This window comes from Chrysoperla carnea, chromosome 2 (assembly GCF_905475395.1).
Source record: "Chrysoperla carnea chromosome 2, inChrCarn1.1, whole genome shotgun sequence".
NCBI classification, from domain to species: Eukaryota; Metazoa; Arthropoda; class Insecta; order Neuroptera; family Chrysopidae; genus Chrysoperla; species Chrysoperla carnea.
The window spans coordinates 91,654,064-91,680,393 of NC_058338.1; the positions used below are offsets into that span (position 1 = coordinate 91,654,064).

A 26,330-nucleotide genomic window follows, 5' to 3' on the forward strand; every position below is an offset into this window, starting at 1 on the left:
AATTTAAAATTTTTTTAAAAAGTTTGAAATAAATTAAGGAGGTTTTCCTTTGATCTATAACATCTTTTTTTGATACGAATTAAATGAAATTGAAATATTTTTCGATTAGCTTTTTAGATTCTCAACAGTAAATTACTGAAATAAACATACAAGTGGACGGACCATTTTAATATATTATGGAAATCAAAAGCTAACTAAAACTAAAAGTTGCAAAGTATTATGGGGACACATCATGTTCTAACATCAGATTAGACTTAGTTTTCCGAGATGCTTTAATAGTCAATTTAGATCTTAAACCGTAAGGGATAGAATAACACTTTAAATTAGAAAGTTGATCCTCATAAAAAATCTAAGATTTTTAATCTAAAACATTTTTTTTTTCACAAATCGTTAGCTTTGGGAGGAAATGCGGCTTAAAAATATTTCATTATTGCATTAACTTGAAAGAAAATACGCTTACTTTAGAAAAATTTTTACGATAAATGTTATCAAGGATGGTAAAAGGTCAGTCGTCTGGGTTAATAACTTTTAAGTCCCGATAAATTTTCAAGATTATTTGAGGATTAAGGTCAAATGACCCTGAAACTAGAATTTCAAAGTCATGGGCACCGGAAAACGTGCTGTATTGCCTTTGATAACCTTTGACTAAAGCATTTTTCTATAGCTAGCGTGTTATCTTTTAATTAAATGCAATAATAACATATTTTTAAGATGCATTTCCTCCGAAAGCTTACGATTTTCTAAAAAAAAATGTAATAAAAAATGTTCGATATTTTATGAGGATCAATTTTATAATGTATATAGTGATATTCTATCTCTTATCTTTTAGAATATAAATTGATTAGAACGCGATGGCCCCTATCAAACTCGAACTATTAGCCACAATAAATCAAACACTCTATATACAAAAATTATATCTACAATGGTTCTTCAGGTGAAGTTCTACGGGGTATAGTCGATTTTTTAAATATTTGTAACAAAATTTTTTTTGGTAAAAATACTTTTTACTTTTCTATCTTTTCTATCTTTATCAAAATTTGAATAAAAAAAAACCTTTCAATCAAGTAAATAGGTATATCTCTATTCGTTGTGTGCGTAGTCATGGTAGGGACAATAAAATCGATGCCAGCGCTTCCAGTGAAAAATTTTAGCGTTAAAAGGGGCTGTTATGACTAATTTGCAGTTCTTTACATGTCAATGTTATAGAAATGTCAAATTAAAATTATTGTAAAACACGAATTAATTAAACTTAATGCATTAAAAATTGTGAAAATAAGAAATCAAATTGCACAAATATTATTTTTCAAATGTAAATTATCATAATTATTTATTTAAATTTGTGAGACAATAATATTAAATTTTCAATGTAAGTCTTAAATGCAATCCATACAATTATATATGCATCCATACAATTCTATAATTAAAGTAGTGTATCGTTACCATGGAAACGAAACTCACGGACGGAGCGAATAGAGTTTTGCATCCATTTCAACCGAGTATATTTGATTTTTGAAAAAATCTTTAATACAGTGTTGCAATATTGGTAAAGTATTAATTAATAAATATATAAACTACCTTAATATTTTCATTTAAAAGTATGTAAAAATAGATATTATTTAACATTTATATTTATTTGTTCATGCACTAATTCAAATATTGATAAGATAAAAAAGTTTTAAATAATCAATACACAAAAATTATAATTCTTTTATAAATTTTATAAATGAAATTGAAATTATCATTCTTAAATTTCTTTAAAATATTATTTACTCATATTTTTATTCCAATCACGTAAATAGTATAGCCACAGAATCTGACGGGGGAGGAGTAAAACTGAACAAAGAATTCACTTCTTCAAGTACTCAAAAAAATTATTTAACACATAGTTTATTTTTTATATTAATAATATTCCATATCTTGCTTATCGATAAAGGGAGGTGAGCTATCCTTACGACATGCGATTGCGATATAAGTTTTTATAACAATAAAATATTACTAGCCGATCCGTGAGGAATTCCACTCCCGTAGTTACCGTAATCCGTGGCTACCGTGTACCCGTGTTTTAAAACAACAAATTTCGTAGAAAAATGGTAAAAAAAGTCAAAAGTCCTTAAATTAGGAGAACATGTATTAAAAATAGTAATTATCATATGTCTAGAGTATTAGAAGAGCATCTGTAAAAACTACTAACATGTTTGCCTAATAAATTTGTTATTTAAATTTATGATATTTTTTCGTTCAAATTATTTGTCTAGCGTGTTTTTTCTTAATCGGTACATTTTTAGACCGAGAGTATATTTTTCGTCAAACCTAACCATAATAATCTTGAAAATGAGGGGTAAATCATGGAATGTGATAAAGGACTAAGAAAGATAAATGTGGGACAGAAAAAAATTTGCTAGAGTAATTATTATATAAAATCGAAGGAAAATTTAGTGGCAAAGCTGGGGATTCTAAGGAATTCTTTTGAAATAATAGAAATTGTCTAGGATGAAGCCTGACTTGTTTAGTGTCACAAAATACACCTGCATACAAATTTAAAAGAAGTGGTAATCATAAAACATTTTGACTTATTTGTTTAATAATATCTCTTACGAATTGCTGCATTAATTTTAAGGATTTAAGCCTATATTCAAACATTCTCTGAATTGTTATCATAATAGGCCCAATTATATCATAAAGTAATAAATTTTATTTTTACACCTTATGATAAAAGAAACTGAATAATATTTATTTAAATGTAACCAAAATTCATTACACAAAAATACGTTAAGATTACTTTCATTTAATTATTGTAAAACTTAGTTTCATTTTTTCCCAAAAATTTTTCACTGGTTGGTGAAAGATATTTTCAAATTTTTCCCCGTGCCTCCAATGTCTATGATATTACGTTTTATCAAATTCCATTTTCAAATGTTAATATTTAAAACATGAAACCATTGCGAATATACTCTTTGCTTTTAAATCATATGGATGTACCCACACTACAAATTCAAATCAGACAGTTCAATCCACTCCCAATTTGTGGAAATTTTGTTGCGAGCTTATAATTTTGTATATGTCTTTCAATCAAGCATTTCATTGTCTTCCTACACTATGCCCCTGAGCCCACCAGGAAAGGGGGTCAGTTAAAATTTCTTTTTTGGTCAAATTTTTATCTTCTAGTTTTGTTGGTATGTACTTGTTGTCCGTAGTGTACAGAAGAGGCCTGAAAAATTGGACAGGCGGGCTCGACCTTTAAAAAACATCTGGATGGTCATCAACGGATTGAACGTGCCAACTTAAGAACTTTTTAGCCTGCCAAGTTTATGGCAAATTTTTTTCTTCTGGTTTTCTTGATATCTACTTGTTTCTCAAAGTATACAGAAGAGACTCAGGTGATTGGACAGATGGACTCGGTCTTTAAAAAAGATCTGGAGTCTCTTGAGCTTGAATAATTAGGCGAAAGTCGACTTTTATGCCTTTCAAATTAATGGGAATTTTTTCCTTCTGATTTCTTGGTATATACTGTTCCCTCGAAGTGAACAAAATAGACCCAGGTGATTGGATAGACGGATTCGATCTTTAAACAAGGTCTGGAGTGTCATCAATTGATTGGAGGTGCCAAACTATGAACTTTTTGGTCTGTCAAGTTGTTCAGAATTATTTTCTTTTAGTTTTCTTGGTGGGGACTCTTTTCACCAAGTGTATGAAGAGGCCTGAGTGATTGGACAGACGAACTCGACCTTTGAGGAAGGTCTGGAATCTCTTCACCATTTATATTCTTTTACTACTTTGGCTGGTAGAATACCACCGGCTGGTAATTTCAAGTGCATTCCTACACTTAATACTACTACAACTCTAGTAATCCTTCTTTTCTACTTTTATTCCATCCCCAACTAGTTAAACTATGAAAAACTTGTTAATTCCAAATTATAATGATTCAATAGTTTCGTATTGCTAACTTCACAGACATTAATAAATGCTCTAAACATCGTAGAGAGAATTCAACGATCCAGTAAATAGTCAGTATATTTACTAAAGTTCCCTAACCAATTTAATGTGTTATAAATATATCTCCCGCTGTCTCGTGTTCATTTAACATAAAACTTCAGCCATTATTTGCAAAAGAAATAGAATAGATATTACCTGATTTAAAGGACCCAGAGAAAAATGATGCTCTTTTATGTCATTACAAATTAGTACACAGGTAACTAATATGCGTTAAGAGGTTTTCTCACAAATTCATAATCATAAATTTATATATGAATACAATACCATTGAATAGACAGACATTCTCACATAGATAGGACTGTTTTATTTAAAAGAATAGGTTAGTTAAGTTTATAAGATGCTGCGAAGGAAGAACAAATTCTTTTCTTTTTTGTTAAGATCTGTATAGTTAACAATTACCTGGAAGTAGTCAAAGTGTTTTTCAATATGAAACTGTACTTTTAATATATTGATTGTACTGAAATTTTTCTTAAATTCTTTCACATTAAAAAGGAATTTTAGTGTAATGTACACGGCGTAGTGCTTCTTTCACAGTGATTACTCTACTTATGGGAACGATTTCAAAGCTTTGTATGTAAATACCCAAATAGAAAATACCTCGGGGGCGAAAAATATATGGAAGCGATCTAGCTAAATTTCATTTTGTTCGTTCGTGTTTTCAGGAAAAACTGAAACATCAACTGCAAAATATGACTCTTCCTCACATCTATTGGCTAGTATATATATATTGAACGTGGTTCCCTTCGTATGTATTGTAGTGTGAAGTCCGTGTGGCTTTGTCAGTTTTGGTTGATAGATAGTTGGTGTGATATACGAATATCGTAGATAACGAAATAGAGTACATTACCGGTACATTCAAATTGGTATTTGTATGGAAATATTTTAAATGGTTCCTATATTAATGATGAAATTTTTGTCTTTTTAACTAAAACTCCTTTAGGTACTTACGCAGGTACTTACTCTTCGATAATATTTATGCAACCATCAGATTACCAAAAGGGTCAATTCAGGTAAGATTAAAACATGATGCCATAAAAAACGGGGCCTGCAGTTAAACGAGAAAAAAAATTTTACATGCATCCTGGCTAAGGTGAAGACCCGGATACACAGGCTAGGGGACAGATCAGACATTTAAGCTTGGGCCAAGACCTGACACCCTGCATAAATCATCGTGATTCGGTGTGAGCCCAACACTGAATAAGTCGTGGCTTGCAAACTTAGGCTTAGCCCATTACAGTAGATTCAATATAGGAAAAGCCTAGGTAAAACCAAATTTTAGCATTAAAAGACCGCTGATAGATTATGCTTGATAGTGTACATCTACCTTTAGTTTATTCATTTTACTGAAATATTCCTTGGTCTTCAACAAAATTATTGTTTTTCTCCACTTAAGTATCTACTGTCTATTAATATCTAAGAAACATCGCCAAACTTCACACGAATTAATAATAAAACTTTAAAATTGATTGATTATAAATTTGTCTTGGTTGAAAAATAAGCTTTAGCATTTATTGACCATAAAATTTTATAAATTTATCGATTAGTCTTAAATGAAAAAAGGAATATTTAACTTAAAAGATATTTTGAATATGAACGATGTTTTGCAAAAAAGAAAGCAATACGAACAAAATTTCTTGCATTAAGTTCCCGCTTTCCTCGAATCAAATTGACCCGTTGATAACTTCGTAAAAATTAAATTTCATTCAGATAAGACTAAAATTGTAAGCGCCAGCTTACAAGTTTTACGAAGGTGATTTTCGCAATCTAAACTTATACGTACGAGCACCAAAGCAATTTTAGATATAGAATTGAAATTATTTGTTTGTTATCTTCAAATTTGACGATTAATTTTGTTTTAACTTCATGAATGTAGACGAAAAGTAAGAATACAATTTTTCGATATGTGTCTTGGTTTTCGAAATATCGAAAGCTAAATAATTAAACAAAATTTTCAAAATATTTTCAATAAATTAAAATTACTCCAGATATCGAAAAATTTTATTCTTACTTTTCGTCTTATTTTGTCAAGTTATAACATAATTCACCATCAAAATTGAAAATATACATTTTTTTTTAAATTTGGGTCCCCACTACAGTGCTAATACATTTTAAATTAGTCGGGCACAACGGGAGTTTTTCGTTTTCAATAATTTATTAAGGTTTTAACTATAATTTAATTGGTTTTTTTTTAATTTCCAACGACTAGTTTTGGAGAAATCTATGAAAACATATCCATCTATCGTTTCACCATAAGATCAATGTTAAATATGCCTACTATGGAAGTCATTTATTTATTTAAATAATAAGGCAAAACCCCCTACCCTCCTTAAATGTTCAGTATTGATTATGATTTACTAAAACTTGATGTAAAAAGAAAATTAAGATTTTTATTTTAAAATTACAATCTTAATATCAAGAATATAATCATTGGCTCCATGACTATGTCGTTATATTATATACGAATATAACATAACCTCCATTGAAAAGACTTAATGAACAAATTTATAGATATTATCTCGAACCAAAAAAGGATACTATAAATGTGATTGAGACAATTGATAGCTACACAGATTTGTACACAAAAGTATACAATGAAGATCCTCTTTTGGGACACATACAATATAGATAGATCCTTTTTCTTCAATGTCTTTTGTATGAAACGTTGGGTGTGGTATATTACATAGTTTTTTTTGGATTGTATTAAACATATAACACAATAGATTTATTTACCTGTGATTAAACAACAACACGAAAAAACTTTGTAGATATTACAATAGAAAATTTACACATAAAAGTAATTTGGTTTTTTAAATTATAATTTTGGAGACGTGTGTACTTTATATGAAGGGATATTTTAATTATTTATTCAATTTCGAGAAAATAACTGTTATTTCTACATAGAGTTGTTTTTTTACATGAATGATTCATCGAATCAAACTCAATTTGAATAAATTTATGTCTGTCAAAACAAATCCTGTAACTGTAATCAAAGAAGGTACAAAAAAAGATGCATGCCTTATGTTCTTTGGTTGTTTCCAAGAACATTATTTTCTACCTTTATAGCATCGTTTGATATCAGTGCTTTTTGGTTTTCTTACGTTTTAATTTCGATAGAAATAATACTCTTTGCTGCCAATGTCTTTTTTGTATTTCCAGCGTTTTCTTAATGATAATTCAGCCTTTTATCCTTTCCTAACTTTGGGAACAAATTCTTTCTAGGAACCAGGCAGCGTTTAAATTCCTTTCTATGTATCCGCAAGTGACACAGGGCCGGTTATCTTTCTGCATATCAACAATCCAACTGATAAACCACGATTACCGCAGAAGCAGTTACAACAATGGGTAAGAGGAAAAGATGACCCAGTTTTTCTGTCTCTGAACAGTTCTTGATTTAAAAAGAAGTGGCAAACTTGAATCAAGCGTGATGAGCGAGACCAAGATTAATACCAAGACCATAGTAGTCTTGGTATTGGTCTTGGCGATTGTATCTTGGAATTGGTCTTGCATTATTAGTTTTAGTCTTGTTCCTGCAAAAATAGGTCTTAATCTTTCAAGTCTCGGTCTTGCAGAGTTTGGACTTGGTCTTGCAAAAATAATCTCAATCTTTGCCTTGGTCAATCGAGTCTTTCTTTGATCTTCCACAAACCATGTTTTGAACTTTTAAGTTTCGATTAAGTATTATGGTATTATTTCAAAATTTTCGGAGTCTTGCTTTTAATAAGCAATACAAAATTAATCTATTATCTACATAATTTGGCATATAAAAAATTCTCTAGAGAGTTTATTAATTATTTTCAAGAATAAAACCGGCTCAGTAGCCGTTCGGGAACAAGCTTTACTCATTTGAATACTGATGAAGGATGCGAGTTCGAATCCAAGCAGCGGCAGTCTGATCAATTATAATTAAAGGAGAGATAAATTGATCACATTGTCGTCGGACAAGAACGAAGTAATCGACTCCACCCACATCATAAATTTAATTGTATATATGGATGTAGTTTAAACTAAATAATGATTTGAGTGGTCTCTGTTATAGGGGGATAGTGAAAAACAGAAGTTTAACCCCATTATTATTATTTTTAAGAATAAGTTTGATAAAAGTCTTGTAGAGTTAGGTCTCAGTCTTGCAGAGTTGGGTCTTGGCCTTGATCTTTATTCATATAGATATACAGTGGACCCCTGGTAATCCGGTTCCTCGCTAATCCGACTATTGTTTTTGTATTGAAGTATAATTTGTATTTCAGAGTATTATAACATTGGATTTGTGATTTGTCGGATTACAAAGTAATCTTTTGTAAAAAGATTCGGTCTGTAGAGGGTCTTAGGCAGTATCCTATCATCCGACCAATTCGACAAACGTTTGTCGGATTACCGGGGGTCCACTGTATATTACTTCCTATCTTTCCTTGGGAGGTGTATGGCTGCAACAAATACCTTCCACCGTACACGATTCTGGGCCATTTGCTTTAACTCTCTCCAGATCTTTCCTCATTCTATCTTTTTCCCGACTAATCTCTTCCAAGTTATCTTGGGTCTTTCACGATTCATATAGAGAGGGTCTTGGTATTGGTCTTGTCGAAGTGATACTATATTGGTCTTGGTCTTGGTGTTGAAAAATTTGCAAGACCTGGACTAATTTTGCTCATTACTACACCAAAATCCTAATATTAACTTGTAATAAAACTTCTAATAAAAGCGTGTTTAATACCTCTAATTATAAAGCGCGTTTTTTATGAAGTTTCTTTGTAATTTATTCATTTAAGATTATCAAGTTTTCAATAAAGTGATGAGACCACTAACTAATAACTAATATTCTTGGCACCATCAAATTTATTTTTTCAGACAGTGTGTGGTTAGTGTTAATCCACGTTTTATCGATTCTCCGAGTCCAAACAATATATACTTAATTATTAACGATAATAAAAACGGTACATATATAAATTGTAAGTACTTTAAAATATTATCCAAAGACAAGTATTATGTGGTCACTCTGCTCAATATTATGGAATAACACGTACGTGAATAAATAATAATTCTTAACTTCTGTGTTGATGTCATCTTCACTAAAAATAAAAGAATGTTATTATTTGGTGGGACCACCCACATATATGTGAAGGAGACCTAGTCTTTTTATTTAAAAAAAAATGTTACAAAAAAAAATATCAACATATTGTTTTTAAAAACAGGGTTGTTCAACTTATTTATGACGATTGAGCCTAATTTATGATCATAAACTTTCATCGAACAGTATAATATATTTTCAAATTTATTTTGGTCGTCTTCTATTTCACTGGTGGGGAATGGTTACTCTTTAGAGTAACTCAGCTCTGTAGGTAGAAGCAGGTAGAAGCTCTCAATGAGTATCATCCATTTGAATTCGGAACATATATCTTTTGCTAAAAATCAATCAGAGCACAACAAAGTCAAAGTCTGTCCGGCAGTGTTCTTTTTACTGATTTCTTTCCTGTTTACCTTTATCTTTTATTAGACCAAGTTTTCAAACTGTATAAACCATTTTTCTAAGTGATGGCATAAGAGAGAACTAAAAAACTTAGTAATTGAAGTACGAGAGACATTAATGTGTACCCTCTGTAATCACGACGAAGGGTAGTATAGGGATCTAATCACAGAGACTTAACCTCCAGAAGTCTTATAAACAGAAGAATGGCTGCAGTATACTATAGACATCCGAAGAATAAGAGAAGGAATAGTATTAAACCACCCAGGGGATATCATAGTTTTACTTAGATACCTAGACTGAAATGTACGTAAGCGTTAAAAGTTAGAATAACAAGGATAGGAGATAAATTCGCGCTTTCCTGGATGCATGACTACAAAATCTACCCATGATCATTTTTTACTCACAGTGACGAGAAGAAAAACTTCGAGACGAACAGTCTAGCAAGGTAAGTAATGAAAAATTACCGTGAGGCGATTTTGAACTCGCTGTTACTATCAATTAACGGCAATTCATAAAGAAAAACCATTGACATGACACATTCGGGGATTCGGAATGATGGACATAGTATTAATACAAAAACTAGCAGGTTATGTGAAAATGACGATGAAACGATAGATATTTGACTTTGCGATGTCTAGTACTACGAAACAAGAAAATAAAAAATGTAGTCGTACACATTAAAAGCCTAAAATGGCAATGGGCAGGACATGTGTCGATGCTTGAGAATACGCGAGAGGCCAATAAACCAACACTACATGGACATCCTATAATGGCAGAAGAAAAAGAGGGCGCAAGATAAAACGTTGGAGAAACAGAGAAATTGTTAAATATACGGGATATCTGTGGATGCGCAACGCAAGGAATAGGTAAAATTGGAAACTGTTAGGGGTGGCCTTTGTCCAAGCAGTGAGATGAATTAGACTTATTATTATTATAGTACTAGGAAGGCAAAGTTATAATTGTAGGACAATTTTCTAAAAATTTCATGAAATGGACGATAACACCTGCAAGTAGGTTTCTCCGCTTGTTTTCGTAGTAATATATTGAAAATAAAGCATTTCAGAATTCATGTTTATACGAACTTTTCGTTTTAAATGAGAAAGAACCCTTGTACTTACCGACTCCTAAACTATTCTAGCAAATCGTTACTTTTAGCGTGTTCTACAGTCTGACATGCATCAAGCTATTTTTTTTATATAATTTAACATTAAAGCAATATCCAAAGTCGATTTAACAAACAACGAACATAATAAGAAATCGTGTAACAAAAAAAAAACTACAAAAACTGAACATAAAAAAAGACTGTTCAACCTTGGAAACTAAGCAATAAGGTAATAATAATACTGACTTATGATGAGTGCCTCACCTTCACATCAGAAGCATACACTGACATTAAACCAATAGTTTGAATTGTCTAGTATACTGTCTACAAAAACAACAACAACCACCTCAAAACACCCTCTCCGTTCCTTCTTCCACAACAGAACCACCTCAGTAGATATTATTGAGTCTTCGTCAACTAACTTTAAACAATATCTACATACGATATATATCGACTTGAACATATCTTTTAACAAATACCGTAATGTATTGTGTTGAACTTTTTATTATTTTCCCATTGAAACTGTCAGTTTAAATTAAAATTTTTTTTGATAAGCCAATGGAGAAACAAAAGTTAAATGTCTTTAGTTTTTTTTTTCTCTTTCATTACAGAAAGTGGTATTTTAAATTATTAACTGTTTTGTTTATATTTTGTAAAACAGTGGCGGATTTACCAAAAGGTCAATTAGGCCGATATATCTGGCTAGTGTATTTTATTGGCTTTTCATTTTCTTTCCTTGACTATTGAGATTTTTCTAGAAAATCCAAATTTCCTGATTTTTTAGAATATTCTCAAAACACTATATACCGTCTATAATTCCAAAAGAGACGAATAAGCGCAATTTTGCAATACGTCTAGGATGACATCTAAGCCAAATAACAGTCAAACTTTCAGAGAATGTCAATCATATTCAGAGTGGTTGCAATATTCAACTTTCTTTAAAAACTCCTGGATGATTCCTGTTTTTCCAGTATCTTATATATAATTTCTCTTCATTATTACTTTGTCATATTCCATGATAAACCCCCCATTGTAAAGGTTATCGAATTCCTCACAGGTCGATTAATAATTGACGCTGATTTTTTTGAAATTCAGTCAGGAAGAGGAAGATTAAAGTCACCTTGAAGTTTCACATCATTAGAAGGAAGCGCTTCAAGCTTTTACTGTATTGTAAAAAAGTTTTAGTTTATTGCACGGTATATATCTCTACGTCACAAAATTTGCACAGGTTTTACCATTCTAAGTGATATAGCTATATGTACTGTTGTAGTAATATCAATTAGAATGATAAAAACCGCGCAAATTTTGTGACGATGAGAAATATAAACCAAATACATGCTTTGTAGTCAAATAATGTGTTATTTTTTGCTTTACAATACCACGCAACTACAAAAATATATAATGTTGTGTGCAAGTGCTGCTTATATATTTGATAATATAGATATCTCTCTTCAATCATCAATACTCTAACTATAGTCCTCTCTTTTCATCAAATGATGGATCTTGGATGAACTCATAATTAAATTAAAATTTTGTTTTTATATCATCGACAACCTTATATTTTTAAGGTATTATTATAAACTAAAAGATTGTCTAAATATTTTAGATAGTTTTTTATCACACTCTCTAGATTTTTCAATATACAAATATCCAATTGAAAAGAATAACCTATATTTCTTCAGCCAACTTTGAACGATAAAATAATAATAAAAAGCCCGATGGTCTAGGAATTTTTTGTGATTTTTGGAAAAAAATGTATTTATAAAGTTATAGAAATCCCTAGTATTATTCAATCCTTGTATACAATTTTTTATTTTCTAAAATAACTAGGATCTAACAGGCACGGAAAAGCAATTATTTTTTCCTTCATTTATAACGATATCTAATTGAATCCGATTTTTTGTTTTTTTTTGGGGGGGGGGGGTATTTAAAATGGCGCAATATAACTTTATCAAAATTGGACACACATAATTTCTCTCGAATTTTTTGCATTTTTCTTGAGGTCAAACAATTTGTCTTTTTTCCTAGAAGTACAAAAATCGGGTTAATTTAATGAAAATTCGAATATTTTCTAAATTTTTGAAGCAAGACACAATCCATAATTTTGGCTTTTTTGTTTAAATTAAATTTGCAATGAATGCACTTTAATAGTTGAAATTTCCAATTACGTTAAGATGTATTTTTTGCGAACATAAAATTTAATCTTAAAAAAATCACCAAATATATTTTTGATTTAATGAGATGGAATTTTATAAAAATTATAATAATGGAATGCAAATTTATAAGTATATTTTGCTGCTCAATATATAAATATAAATCACTACCAAAACAGAAGTAAATTCAACAAAACAAAATTCCACAATATAATTGGCTAAAAATAACTGGTCAGTATAAAAATTACAGGTATAAGGTATATATGAATACATAGTGAGTGTAGTGTAGTGTAGTGTATTTTTATAAATAAACATGACTTATGGATCGAGTCAGTCCACAGTCTCTAAACTAACAACAACATAATACAAAGAGTATATTATATTTGTTTGTTCTTTAATATACAGAGAGGCTCCATTTATATTGAATTTTGATTTGTAATCCAAACATTCTTAGTAATTCAGCTACGTCATGATTTTAAGAAGAAAGAGGCGGGAGAAACAAATAAATATTTCTGATTGGAATTACGTCAACATCTCATGATTCAGTAAAGGTACGTTAAATAAACGAGAACTTTAAATATTGATAATGTAAAATGAGACGGGCGCCATAAAATATTCATGGCGATTGCCGAGAAAGTTTGTGTTTAATCGCTTCAAAGTCACTCGAGAGCGAGTGACTTCTGTTTGGCGAGTCTAGAACGTGACTTCTTTTTGGCGAGTGTACCATACTTCTTTCTACAACTTTTTTCGAAATCGCTGCGTTCTCAAATGAGCACGATGACGTCATATTTAAACTATCAATTTCAAAGGCAGCAAGGAATTTGTCAGACACTATGGTTACTTGATAATATTGCAAGCGCTTTAAGCGATAAGCGCTTTCGAAAAAAGTCGTAGAGAGAAGTTTGGTAGACTCGCCAAAAGGAAGCCACTCACCAAATTTAAAATATGTATTAATCATTTTACAAAGCACCCTTTCTGTCCCACGGTCTCTACAAAAGTTCTCTATAAATGCATTATCCTTACATCTACAAAAATTTAAAGTTTGGTTTATGCTACACATGTATGGAATATACACAGGCTATATAGTGTAACCAATTTTAACAACACTTTGTCGATGATTTCCTACACAAAAAAGTACAGCCAAAATTAGTAAAGATGGCATTGACAAACTATATAAACAAAATTAATTCCTGAATAACAGGCAAAACATCACAATTAGAAATTAAAACATTATTCTCTCATGATCCCTTTACAAATCTGCGTATTATTTGTAAGCCATTTTGTGCCCATCTACTGAAGATTATCATGCTTAAAATAGTACTCCTTCCCAGGGACTGATTGTAAAGTTGTCGAACACGAAAGCGTAGAAAACTCCACAATATTTATTCGAAAACTTTTAACCACCCCTAACTCTCCACTTATTATTTAAGACTATTTTGCAGAAACTTATATAGCCAAGATGAATCTACACCGATCTGCACCAAATCAGGGATAAAAACCGATCTTTAAGTTAGTAACCTGGAATCCTGACATTTTTTAATATGTGATAGGTTGAACTTTAACAGGATTTAAAAATGCACAGGAAGGCTCATAATACCCATATTTACCCTATAATAATAATACATAAAACCGATAATAATATATATAGCACCGTAAGTATTACTCGTGTGATGGCAATGATATTGGTTTGGTTACAACGACAGAGAGTTTTAAAAGATACTTAGTGTGCAGTTAGCATTAGTCTAGAAGCTGAGTTTCAATTTCATGTTAAAATCCTAACCTCTGCTAGTTTGTGATAAGTAAAAACTTTGGTTTCCTTTAAACCCAAATAATAGCTAATCAGTTATCAAGACATTGAATCTTTGCCTGTAGGAAAAGGATAAAATAAATATTTTTTACAATTTTTATTCTCAATGAACCGTTATTAAAGCAACAGAAAATTAATTCTAGCAATCAAAAATGAAGTATCTAAATAATGATCGAACGCTACAGGAAAGAGCTAGAGGAAACAAAAGCCTTATAACCAACTGCCCACTAACAAACCAACAGGCGCTTAAAATTTTAACATAAAAAATAACGCTCAGCTTCTAAACTATATATACAGAATAAATATATACACATACTATAAAGATTGACGACTGGTTCCACAAACCATGTAAGGAATTCTCTTGGAGTGGTTAACCAGTCGTTAAAAAGAAGCAAACACTACTATAATACTACAACTTACAATACAACTCAATGGTCTTGTTCTGCAACAAGAAAACAGCCATCCACAAGAAGTGCATTGCCATCTCTTCATCTTGTAGCTCTAACCATCAACATCAGCACATATAACAGCCATAATAAGTTGTCCATAATCAGTTGTATATTTTCTCTTTGCTTACTTATCATTGTTAAGGTAGTTCTACTCAAAAAAACCGAGCCAAAAAAAAAAATCTAAATGCTGTCCTCCATTTACAATGGTATCAATACTTCTTATTAGGTTAGAGGATTTAGATTAACTCGGAATTGACGTGATTTTATAGACAACTGTAGTTTTATAAATCAGTAGACGGTGAAATTAGATGGGTAGGCCAAGTAGACTAAAGGATCAAAGTAAAAGTTCCTAAGATAGATAAGAAATAAAATTTCCAATTTACTTTACTTTGCGAAGTACTTTACTTATATTTTTTAATATTTTAAATTATTAAAATATTAAAAAATAAAAGTGGACTAAGCAAAGTAAATTGGAAATTTTACTTCTTATCCTAATTATGGAGTTCCACAAAGTAAAGCTCTCTACAATTAATTTTCCTAAGATAGTTTTAAACTCTAAATCTGGGGTAAAATGTTTTATTGCAGACCAAGAAATGGTTTGATGACATCAAATTCAATACTTGGGAGTTGGTGTAGTCAAGAAACGAATGAAAAAAAAGTTGTAACTGAGGCCAAGGTCTTGTCCATTTTGCAATTTGTTTTACAATTCCAAAAGTCAATTTCAAATGTATAATAGTAAGGGTGACCTAAAAGGGATGACACTTTTCCAATAGAGATTACGAAGCAACTTTCAGGTATGTTAATGACTAAAAGCTATCAAAATCGTCAGTATACTTTGCCTTTTTAGTACGCATCGTTTCACGTATCCCGATCGTTTGAAAATTAAAAATTATTAAAAAATACTACAAAAGTTCCAGTTCAAATGAGGCTGTTAGCATGATCGTCATCATAATTTCAATAACCAGGTTATTCGTCGCACTGTGGATAAGTTAGAGCGTGAATACACTTTATTGGACCTTAAGTCACCAACCAGAGCAAAACCTGGTCGAAGCGAAGAAAACATAGCCACTGTAGCGGCCAGTCTTGAAGAGGACAATGAACTATCAATTCAGTGCCGTTACGCTGCATTAGGCCTTCCGAGAGAGGCAAGGCGTATTTTGCAATTGAATTTGGGCCAGCACCGCAGGACCACCAAATGCGTCGTCAGTTTGCTGAAATTCGGTGACTGGATTATCTCACTCAATGGTTTTGTCAATTGGCCGCCGCGATCATGTGATTTGACATCTCACAATTTCTTTCTTTGGGAGTACGTCAAGTCCTTGGTCTATACCAACAAGCCAGCCACTTTATATATTGGATAGTCATCAAAAATTGGACCGAACGTATGAAGACCTGCAAACGTAGCCGAGGTGGTCATTTGAATGATGTCTTGTTCCATACATAATAGCATAAATATGCCTTCAAAATAAAGCCAAAACCAATTTGATATCTCGAGCAGTTGTTGTTTTATTTAATTTTTATTTTGTATCAATCTTCTAGAGTCACTTTTTATTAGCACGTTAGTAACATCCGAAAAAGTTTCTTTTTTTTATGAAGAAAGAGACAGTTTGCAGGGAACAATAGAAAATGAAACTGTATCAGCCGTATAAAAGTATAAAAACAAACCCAGCTGTTTTAGCTTGAATGCCACTTGAATGAAATGGAAAAAATTTTCAAATTAAAAAACATTCCAAAATATCTTTCTTTGCATCAATCTACTTTTTAAAATTACCATTTTATCAAAAGAAAAGTGCTTTTATGTCTCAACGACCTTAAGATCATTGCTTTTGTTAAATAAAAAAGATGGAAACATTTATATTATTAATATTAATAATTCTTATTGTTGTATTTTATTGGTTTAGTTTAGTGTGATGCACTTTTGACCTTACCAGGTCAATTTTATTTTTCCCCTTTATAAATAATTATCATAATTAATGTTTTATTTTTTAATACATGGTTATTATCGGTGATTATAACTTTTATTGCAGATTATATTGCAAATTTTAATTCGATATTTATATATAGTAATTCATTCAACCTAAGGGCATGATTCTCTCATTTACCAGGTTGCCATTTTGTTTCTTTAAATTTCATTCTCGAAATTTTAAGCTTTCATTAAAATATATCAATTTGTTTTTCTATTCTATTGCATAAGATTTTTATTTAGAATCGTCATGTCTTGGAATTTTTTTTAATCATACCTATCATGCCCAATTTTGAAATATGTTGTACTAGCGTGATACCCGCCCGCTTCACTGAGCTTAAAAGTAAAAACCAACGCTTAATAGCCTGCACTTCTATTGACCTCACTTAGCCTCTTTCCATAACAATCGCAAGGGATTGTTTTACACAGGTAAAATATACGCACAGTATAGCAGAAAAGATGGTCATGAATTGTTTGACATTTTCTATTTTAAATTTATACAGAAATCTTTAATTTGTGGTTCAAAGTGATGATCATAGATAGAGCAGTAAAATGTCAGATTCAATTTAATTTTTTTTTTTTAAATAAATCTTTATAAATTAAAGTATGTTTTATTCTGATGTATGATCTATATTGTTGCACAGTTTCATCCAAATCCTTTCGGTAGTTCGGTAGTTTTTGCGTGAAAGCGAAACAAACAAATAAACATCCTTACTTTCACATTTATAATATATAGAGATTTATATTTCATTTTAGTACATAGCCTAGTTTTATTGTAGTTTTCCATTTTATTTTTCTAGTAAAAGTGTTTGCAGTCTTATTTTTCTTAGATTTTCGTTAAGACGTTTTCTTTGAACAAGTACATAGCTCATTTTCCAAAAAACTTGATCGGATTCTCTATGTTATTTTTTCTCCTTTAATTTAATGGATTTTTTAATACAATAAATCTTTTAACAAGTTGACAATTCATCTGTGTGCATTGTGGTTTATTGTATTCCTTAATTTTAATGCAAATTATTTTTCCGGAGTAAATTAAAGCGGTAAGCTTTTATACCATGCATATATGTAATATGCAAGGTATACTAAGTTTAGTCCCAAGTTTGTAACGCTTAAAAATATTGGTGCTATGAACTAAATTTTGGTAAAGGTGTTCATAGAATCACCTAATTAGTCCATTTCTGGTTGTCCGTCCGTCTGTCAACTCGATAACTCAAAAACGAAAAAAGATATCAAGCTGAAATTACAGCGCACTCAGGACGTAAAAAGTGAGGTCGAGTTCGTAAATGAGCAACACAACTTGTGAACCGTTAGAGATAGAACAAAAGTTTAAATGTAAAATGTTCCTTATCAAAAAATAAACAACTTTTATTTGAAACATTTTTTCGTAAACATCACTGTTTACCCGCGTGGGCGCAAATTAGGCGTAAATTTTCAGTATTTATTATATGAGAATATCAATTATGTATGTGTAATGTGATAGAGTAATCAACACTGTCTATGCATGGTATTTTAAAAACTAATTCAGTCAATTGTTTGTTTTCACTTGTTTTATTTCCAAGTCAGTTTATATTTAAATTTATTCTTTCTAGAGGTATTTTAACAAATCATAAATCAGAGTGTTTTCTACTCAGCAGTGTGTTTGTGTGTCTATCTGTCTGCCTCCAATCTATCTATAGCATCGAAACGAATGAACCGATTTCGATTTTTGTTACTCATTTGAAACGTAATTTAATGGAGAGTATTTTTAACTATGTTTCAAGTGCGAATTAAGAACAATTAAAACATAGGAAATGATCTTCAAAAGCGGTTCAGTTTAGAAAAGGCTCTAAGGAAAAAGGGTAATTTAATGGAGAGTGTTCTTAAATATGTTTTAAGTGCGAGTTTACGGTTCCGTATCCGAAAAATTTGTAGAGAGTTTTTTAAAGTTTGTAAATTTCACTTGTTTATTGAAAGTTGTTATTTTGTAAAAAGTGGACTGCCATTTTCCTAGAGAATTTTATACGAATTTTTATATTACAAGATATTCCGTCGCCAATTCTTTGTATATAAAATTTAATCTCCAAAGCAAAACTGTTTTCGTTAAAGCCATAACACCCGATTCAAATTTAACAAACAACAAGTGAAAACAAACAATTGACTGAGTTAATTGTTGAAATATTATGTATAGAGAGTGTTGATGACTCAATCATTTGCTTTTTTACGTCATGTAAATAAAGAAAGATATCACTCACTCTTAGATAGCCACACACATGTAACTGATATTCCCATATAATACATTCTAAAAAATTTGTACCTAATTTGCACCCTCGCGGGTAAACAGTGAAGTTTACGAAAAAAAGTTATTTATTTTTTTATAATGAACATTTTTTACATTTAAAATTTTGTTCTATCTCTAACGGTTTACAAGATGGCACCTACGGACCCAAGACCCAGTTGATCTATGTTGCCCATTTACGAACTCGACCTCTCTCTTTACGTCTTAAGCACGCTCTAAAAATTTCAGCTTGATATCTCTTTTCGTTTTTGAGTTATTGTGCTGACAGACAGGTGGACAAACGGACACACAGACAACCGAAAATGGACTAATTAGGTGATTTTATGAACACCTATACCAAAATTTTGTTCACAGTATCAATATTTTAAAGTGTTACACACTTGGGACTAAACTTAGTATACCTTGAGACATATTACATATATACATGGTATAATATACCATTACACACTCTGTATGCATATACCTGAAGTAAATAATTGAAGCTTAAAATTGTTAAAGACAAATTAAGTATATTTCAATGTAGTTTTAAAGGTATTTTATTTTAAAGAAATAAATACCTTTTGGAATAAAATTTACCTAATCCGTATTATAAATCGTATTAACATTTTTTTAAATGACTATTAAACTTTTTTTTTTTACGTTTTTATGATGAAAATAAAACTGTATTGTCATCTTAGAACTTAGAGGTACATGGGTACATGTGATTGTTGTTCACATTTTATGAAATGCACTGAAATGTAATAAAATATGGAATTACGCCCTCGTAATCCTAAATAAATTAAAAACATAAACACACCTGCTTATAATAAGTTGCTATTATAATAGAGAGTATATTTCATGTTTTAGAATATACTTATTGTGTAGTCATCAACTTAATTATTATTATAATATATTAACTTATGAGGTCACCTCATTAAATCCTTCGTAAAAGTGATAGAATCATAGCTGGACAGATTTTGGTGTGTTGTGCTCTGAGTGACTTTTAGCAAAGAGGGGTATGTTCCGAGGTGAGATGGATGATGTACTGTATGTATGTTAATCCATGAGAGTATCAGCTTCTAGCTGTAAAGCTGAGTTACTCTAAAGAGTAACCGTTGCCCACTATTGTGATAGATAACATTTGACTAAAAATAAGTGTAATACTTTTGGTAAGAGTAACGATTATCCAAATATATTATTATACGAGTATCTTCTTCAGTGTAATTAACCTCAAATATGACATAAGTACTTAATTAAAAAAGCGTGAGGCAGTCTCATTTATTAGCATCTAGGATTAAAAACAACTGTTTCTTTAACAGTATTCTATTTCTCAGATATTACAGACTCGAGGGTAAAAATAATGAGAGTTGACTACTGTTTTTTTTATACTCATAGAATTTCTTCGCTAATATAATAGATTGAGTATCTCCTTTTTCAAGTACTTTGGGAGAAGATTTTATAAATGTTCTGAAAGGCATTTATAGGAAAAAAGGCATTAACCACTTAGGTCGAGCAAGTAAAAGCACAATCGCCCTTAATTGTTTGACTACATAGACTGGCAAGTTGCAGGTTCGATTCCAGGAAAGGGCAGTCTGATAAATTATAGTTAATGGTGCGGTAAATTGACTATACTGTGGTCCCTTGGATAAGAACGAAGTAACCGACTCCACCCACATCAGAAAAATTTAATTGTTTGTATTCGGATGTAGTTTAAATAAATGATTAAATAATGATTAAAAACAATGATGTTGGTGGCCTCTGTTATTGACGTATGTGCCTGAGAAACGGAGGTTAAACCATTATATTATTATTTACAGAAAAGTATTTTGACCTTCCATAAAAAATGTTTCAAAACGAAGTTTTAAAACAGACTAATAGGTTGATCCCATTCCTACTGATCAAGCCTTCTAATTAATCTTACCTAACAGACTTAGATCATCTTTATCATTATCCTTAACATGTATCGGTTTTTTCTCATGACATTTTTCAAAATGAAGGTTTTGTTAAAAACTATGTCAAAATTAATTTGTGCCTTGGTAATAAAAGCCTGTAGAAACATATTCCCATCCAAACAACGACAGTCATATCCAAAAATAATTGTTACTGGATTTGCATCGGTTCACAGTTTCTCTCAGCAATTGCAAAGTCCTAACATGTAATCATCACTATCTAGCCAATTGACCACCCGCTAGTCTTCGCATTGGTGTGTAGTTAGTTAACTCGCTCAATGTTGTTGAGCCTCTGGTAGCCTTTCAGTTCCAAGTGTGATGCTTTTTGACGATTTGTACATTCATATCCTGATAAATTCTGACATTTGTCTCTCCTGATTCTATTCAAGTTTTTTCAAGCCTTCAACCAGTGGAACATGCTGTATGACATCATAAATGCAAATCCCGTTGGCATTTGCTACATTATAATGTTCCATTCATATGTATATCATTTAATACAATCATTTACTTTTTAATTTTATAAATAAACATAATATATATCTCTATCCTTATTAAATGCATATTATAATTACATTAATCGTTCTTTATTCCACATCCCAATGACCTACACATATGTTTTCTATTTATACAAAAAATCTAAATATCAATAGACACATCATTAATATAAATATTTTGCTTAGCACTCACTAAAAACAAGTCTTATATACAATATACCCTAATTACAAAGAGCAAACAGATTCCAGCGAGCAACGTTCTCTATCGAATATATACACTGGTTGCCTTCCAGTTTGTGTAATATACACAATGGAATCTGGAAGTATAGTGGATTAAAATATATAACCTAATTCCAATTCTATCAACGAACAAGAATCAAAAAAATATTTTTAATTATTTATTTAGGACCATATTTTTATAACATTCCAAAAAATATATATGTTTTTCTATAGAATTGTAAAAAATATTCATTTTATGATTTGTTTTTACAGGATTCAGGATATTTTGCAATCTTTTAAATAAAATAAATATTATTACAATTATTACATTTGGTTTCCGACTAAATTGTAGAGATAACGTAAAAGAGTCTAAAGAAAGATTAAACGGACCCATCAAGAAAAAGAACTTGAAGATAAAACCAATCAAAGCAGATTCAGTGCAACAATTTTTTTAGAACTTACATGTTTATCTTTAATTGGCAAAAGGGTATCAAACTTTACAACTACACAACTATAATCCTAACGGTCTCTCGGAGATACTAATTTAATGGTCTCTATGATAAACCATACGTACCATTATTTGGACACTTTATGGCTTTAAAAAAAGATCACAGGAAACAACATGATGAGCTATTTTAAATATGAATAGGGTCAATATAGAGTGTAGAAACTTCGGAGATACCTTCTAATTAGAGTCCGTCTTTCTTTTTCTAGGTAAGTTAAAGTTAAGAAAGAGGAAGACGACGATAAACCGACTGGATGGAGAAAATATAGTTAAACATACAGAAGATCGGCAGAGGTTAACAGAGAGTTTCCCAGGAGGAATGATGATCTAAGTAAGAGAGAAGAAGATTACGGGAAACAACAAGATGGACTGTTTTAGATATGACTAGGGTCAATAAAAGCTGTAGAGTCTTTAGAGGTGCTTTCCAATCCTTTTAGCCTTTTTTCTTTCTCTAGGTAAGTAAAACAATCGAGACTTTTGTTACTGTTATTATTATTATTCATATTAATAGTAATCTATTAGAGTTCGACAAGAAGATGACGAAAATCCGACTGAATGGAGAGAAAATATAGTTAAACATACAGAAGATCGGCAGAGGTTAACAGAGAGTTTCCCAGGAGGAATGATGATCTAAGTAAGAGAGAAGAAGATTACGAGAAACAACAAGATGAACTGTTTTAGATATGACTAGGGTCAATAAAAGCTGTAGAGTCTTTAGAGGTGCTTTCCAATCCTTTTAGTCTTTTTTCTTTCTCTAGGTAAGTAAAACAATCGAGACTTTTGTTACTGTTATTATTATTATTCATATTAATAGTAATCTATTAAAGTTCGACAAGAAGATGACGAAAATCCGACTGAATGGAGAAAAAATATAGTTAAACATACAGAAGATCGGCAGAGGTTACAAGAGAATTTCCCACTGTTTCCAGTTTTTTTCTACCTTTTTACAACAGGAATGATAAGCTAAGTAAGAAAGAAGAAGATTGCGGGAATCAGCAAGATGGAGAGTTTTAAATATGAATGGGGTCAATAAAGAGTACAGAAACTGTAGAGGAGCCTTCCAATCCTTCAAAGTAAAAAGATTGTGACTCTTGTTACTGTTATTATTATTCATATTAATAGTAACCTCTTAGAGTTCGAAAAGAAGAAGACTATGAAAAGACGACTGAATGGAGAGAAAATATATAGTTAAACATACAGAAGATCGGCAGAGGTTATAAGAGAGTTTCCCAATGTTTCCAGTTCTCTTCTTCCTTTTGACGGCAGGAATGATGATCTGAGTAAGAAAGCGAGAACGCCCTAAAAGAATTAATTAATAATCAAATACGGATAATATCAAACTAATTATTATAAGATGTTAGAATTAGCAAACATAAATCTGCATCATAAATTGTTCTTCTTATTCTTCAAGACAAGCATCAAAGTATGCATACAATTTATGATTGCTTTGCAAACATTTCACTCTCCGTCTCATGAATCATCTAATATCTATCAAGCAGCGAACAAACGCGCTATGTAATAATTCTTTATAATTAATTAAAAAAATCAACATTGTAAAACCGCATATTACATTATAAAAAACAAATCTTATAGATATAGGGCCAGTCTTGGAATTTGACATTCATTTTTAGAAATGGCTGGAAATTTGATAGGTTGTTGACAAGATCATGCTTAACAATTTTTTTCTCTGTGAAAATGTTTATAATAGGCTACTCCCCTTTTAAGGAGTCTGCAAATTTGCTGCTTCTTTTTAGAGGCAGAAAATCCGACATTTATGCTTTGGTAAGATGTTGAACAACGGCCTCGCCTTGTTCTCATTCTTTCAAATTTTCGAAAAAATGGATTTTTACACTTGAATCATCGATTTTAAGCTTGGCTCTCAAGCCCCTTGAAAAATAACAGTAACATAACGCAGCTATGAAAATTTCCGTAGAAGAATATTTATCAGGCACTACATTGAGAATAGGCTTTCAGAGAGAAAATGGCTGTCAAATGCCTTTGGTGCCTAAGCCCGGCCCGAGACTTTTTACATGCTCTGCTACCAGAGATATTAAGTCATAGGAATTTAATAGAAAAAAATGATGATTAATTTTTATGAATTAACATCATATTGTTACTAATTAATTTCTATTTATTAACTTTCAAGCCAGACATCGAATGTTAATTAGTTAATCTTTAATTAAGATCTATATATTTTTTTAGTCATCAAAATTTCCCAATCTACCAAAAACATGTGTAATCTTTTAATTTTTGACAAGTTATTTTTTTTAAATAATTAGTTCAAAAGTCCACAGAGATTAATTGTGGTATTGCAATTCAAAAACATTCTGAAGGTCAAGACCAAAACATTGTTTTGTTGATGTATAAAACTACTCCAAGAAAAATCAATCAATTCTTGTAAAACCTTGTGTAAATCGTTTTTCTATCGTTGAAGTGAACAAAGTAAAACCACATCTTTTTCGGAAAATGGAACACGAATTTTTAATACTTTAACCACTCAAACTCTCTCGCACTTTATTTATGCATGGCTCTACATCTTCTTCCGAGGGAGAAATCCATTTTTTTTATCACACTGAGATAAGATAGCTACCATATCTAGATACACTTCCAGAATAATTAAAAGTGGTTCGAAATTGATTTCCTAGATTTGTTTTCAAACATACGAGTCAGTATAAGCCATATGGAAAAGATTAACTTCAAATAAAACTAAGGAGACCAATTTTCACCGTAATTCAAGAAACATTTAAAGCTGAAGGTCAAGACCAAAACATTTTTTTGTTGATGTATAAAACTGCTCCAAGAAAAATCAATCAAACCTTGCAAACCTTGTGTAAATCGTTTTTCTATCATTCAGTGAAGATGGAAAAACCGCACCTTTTCCGGAAAATGTTTTTACATCTTCTTCCGAGGGAGAAATTCGAAACAATCAACAAAAGCCAGATTAAGAGTGAATAAACCAAATCCAATTTTTTATCACAGATCCACTTCGGATAATTCCAATAATTAAAGGTGAATGAAAATTGCTTTTCTAGATTTGTATACAATCAAAATCAGATGAACTGCAAATAAAACTAACGAGACCAGTTTGCGACCGTTATCTTTTGAATATCAACAATGAAAAAAGCAACAATAAAAAAAAATGCGGGGAAACTTACAAACTATATGACGCTTCATTTTCATCCTCCGGTTTTACTTGATGTTCGGCAACCGAATATCCAAAATATGTATTATTCAATGAATATGTCGTTGTGTGATCATAATGATCGATATAACCAATTTTAATAATCGGTACACGATATTCTAAATTAAAACAATTAGTACATTCAAAAATCATTAAAAATAAATACAATAATTGAATAACACAACACTTTAATAACTTAAACTGAACAACACTATTACAAAGCTGCATCATTTACAAAATTTATTATAAGTTTTCAAACAAAAATTAATTTACACACACCAAAAAAAAAAATAATCACACTCAGTGGGTATATCCTTCCTAAATCCACGTGTTTTTATGATTTCTACATCACTGATTTTCGACTATGAAACACTTCATTAAACACCTAGATGAAGTGTTTTATGTTTCGTAATAATCAAGTGATAAAAAAAGTGTGCGCACGAAAAAAATGTAATATAACACACACCGACCGATCCTCACTCTCGCATGGTTTGTTACAGACTGTTATGTTTTGTTGCTGAAGTTATGAAAATACACATTTTTTTGTGTGTAGTTTGTGTATGTATGGGATGTTTGAAAGTATTCACCACTACCACTCACTTTTTGTTTTGTGTATTTGTATAGGAAATTCTCTGAATATTGGTGATTTTAAACGTGTGGGAGTGAATAATATTCTGCTCTCGTACAATATGGTTTATAATTTTAAAAAGGCGACAATTTTGAGCTTGTTAAAAAGTAGGGACATTGTAAAGAGTCTGGAATACACGAGACCAGTTTTTTCAGCCGCAACAGTAAGGTTA

The 26,330-nt window shown here is 30.9% G+C and overlaps 1 protein-coding gene across 2 annotated transcripts in view; it reads right to left on the reverse strand.

Moving 5' to 3' along the window:
* LOC123291876 (integrin alpha-PS1) overlaps positions 1–26,018 on the reverse strand; it is a 197,583-nt gene extending 171,565 nt beyond the window's left edge. For both annotated transcript variants that reach the window (XM_044872312.1, XM_044872310.1), the window contains exon 1: positions 25,505–26,018. In XM_044872312.1, coding sequence (XP_044728247.1) covers positions 25,505–25,761 — 257 coding nt within the window. In that variant the 5' untranslated portion in view covers positions 25,762–26,018. The remainder of the gene's footprint in view (positions 1–25,504) is intronic.
* Positions 26,019–26,330: the final 312 nt, after the last annotated feature.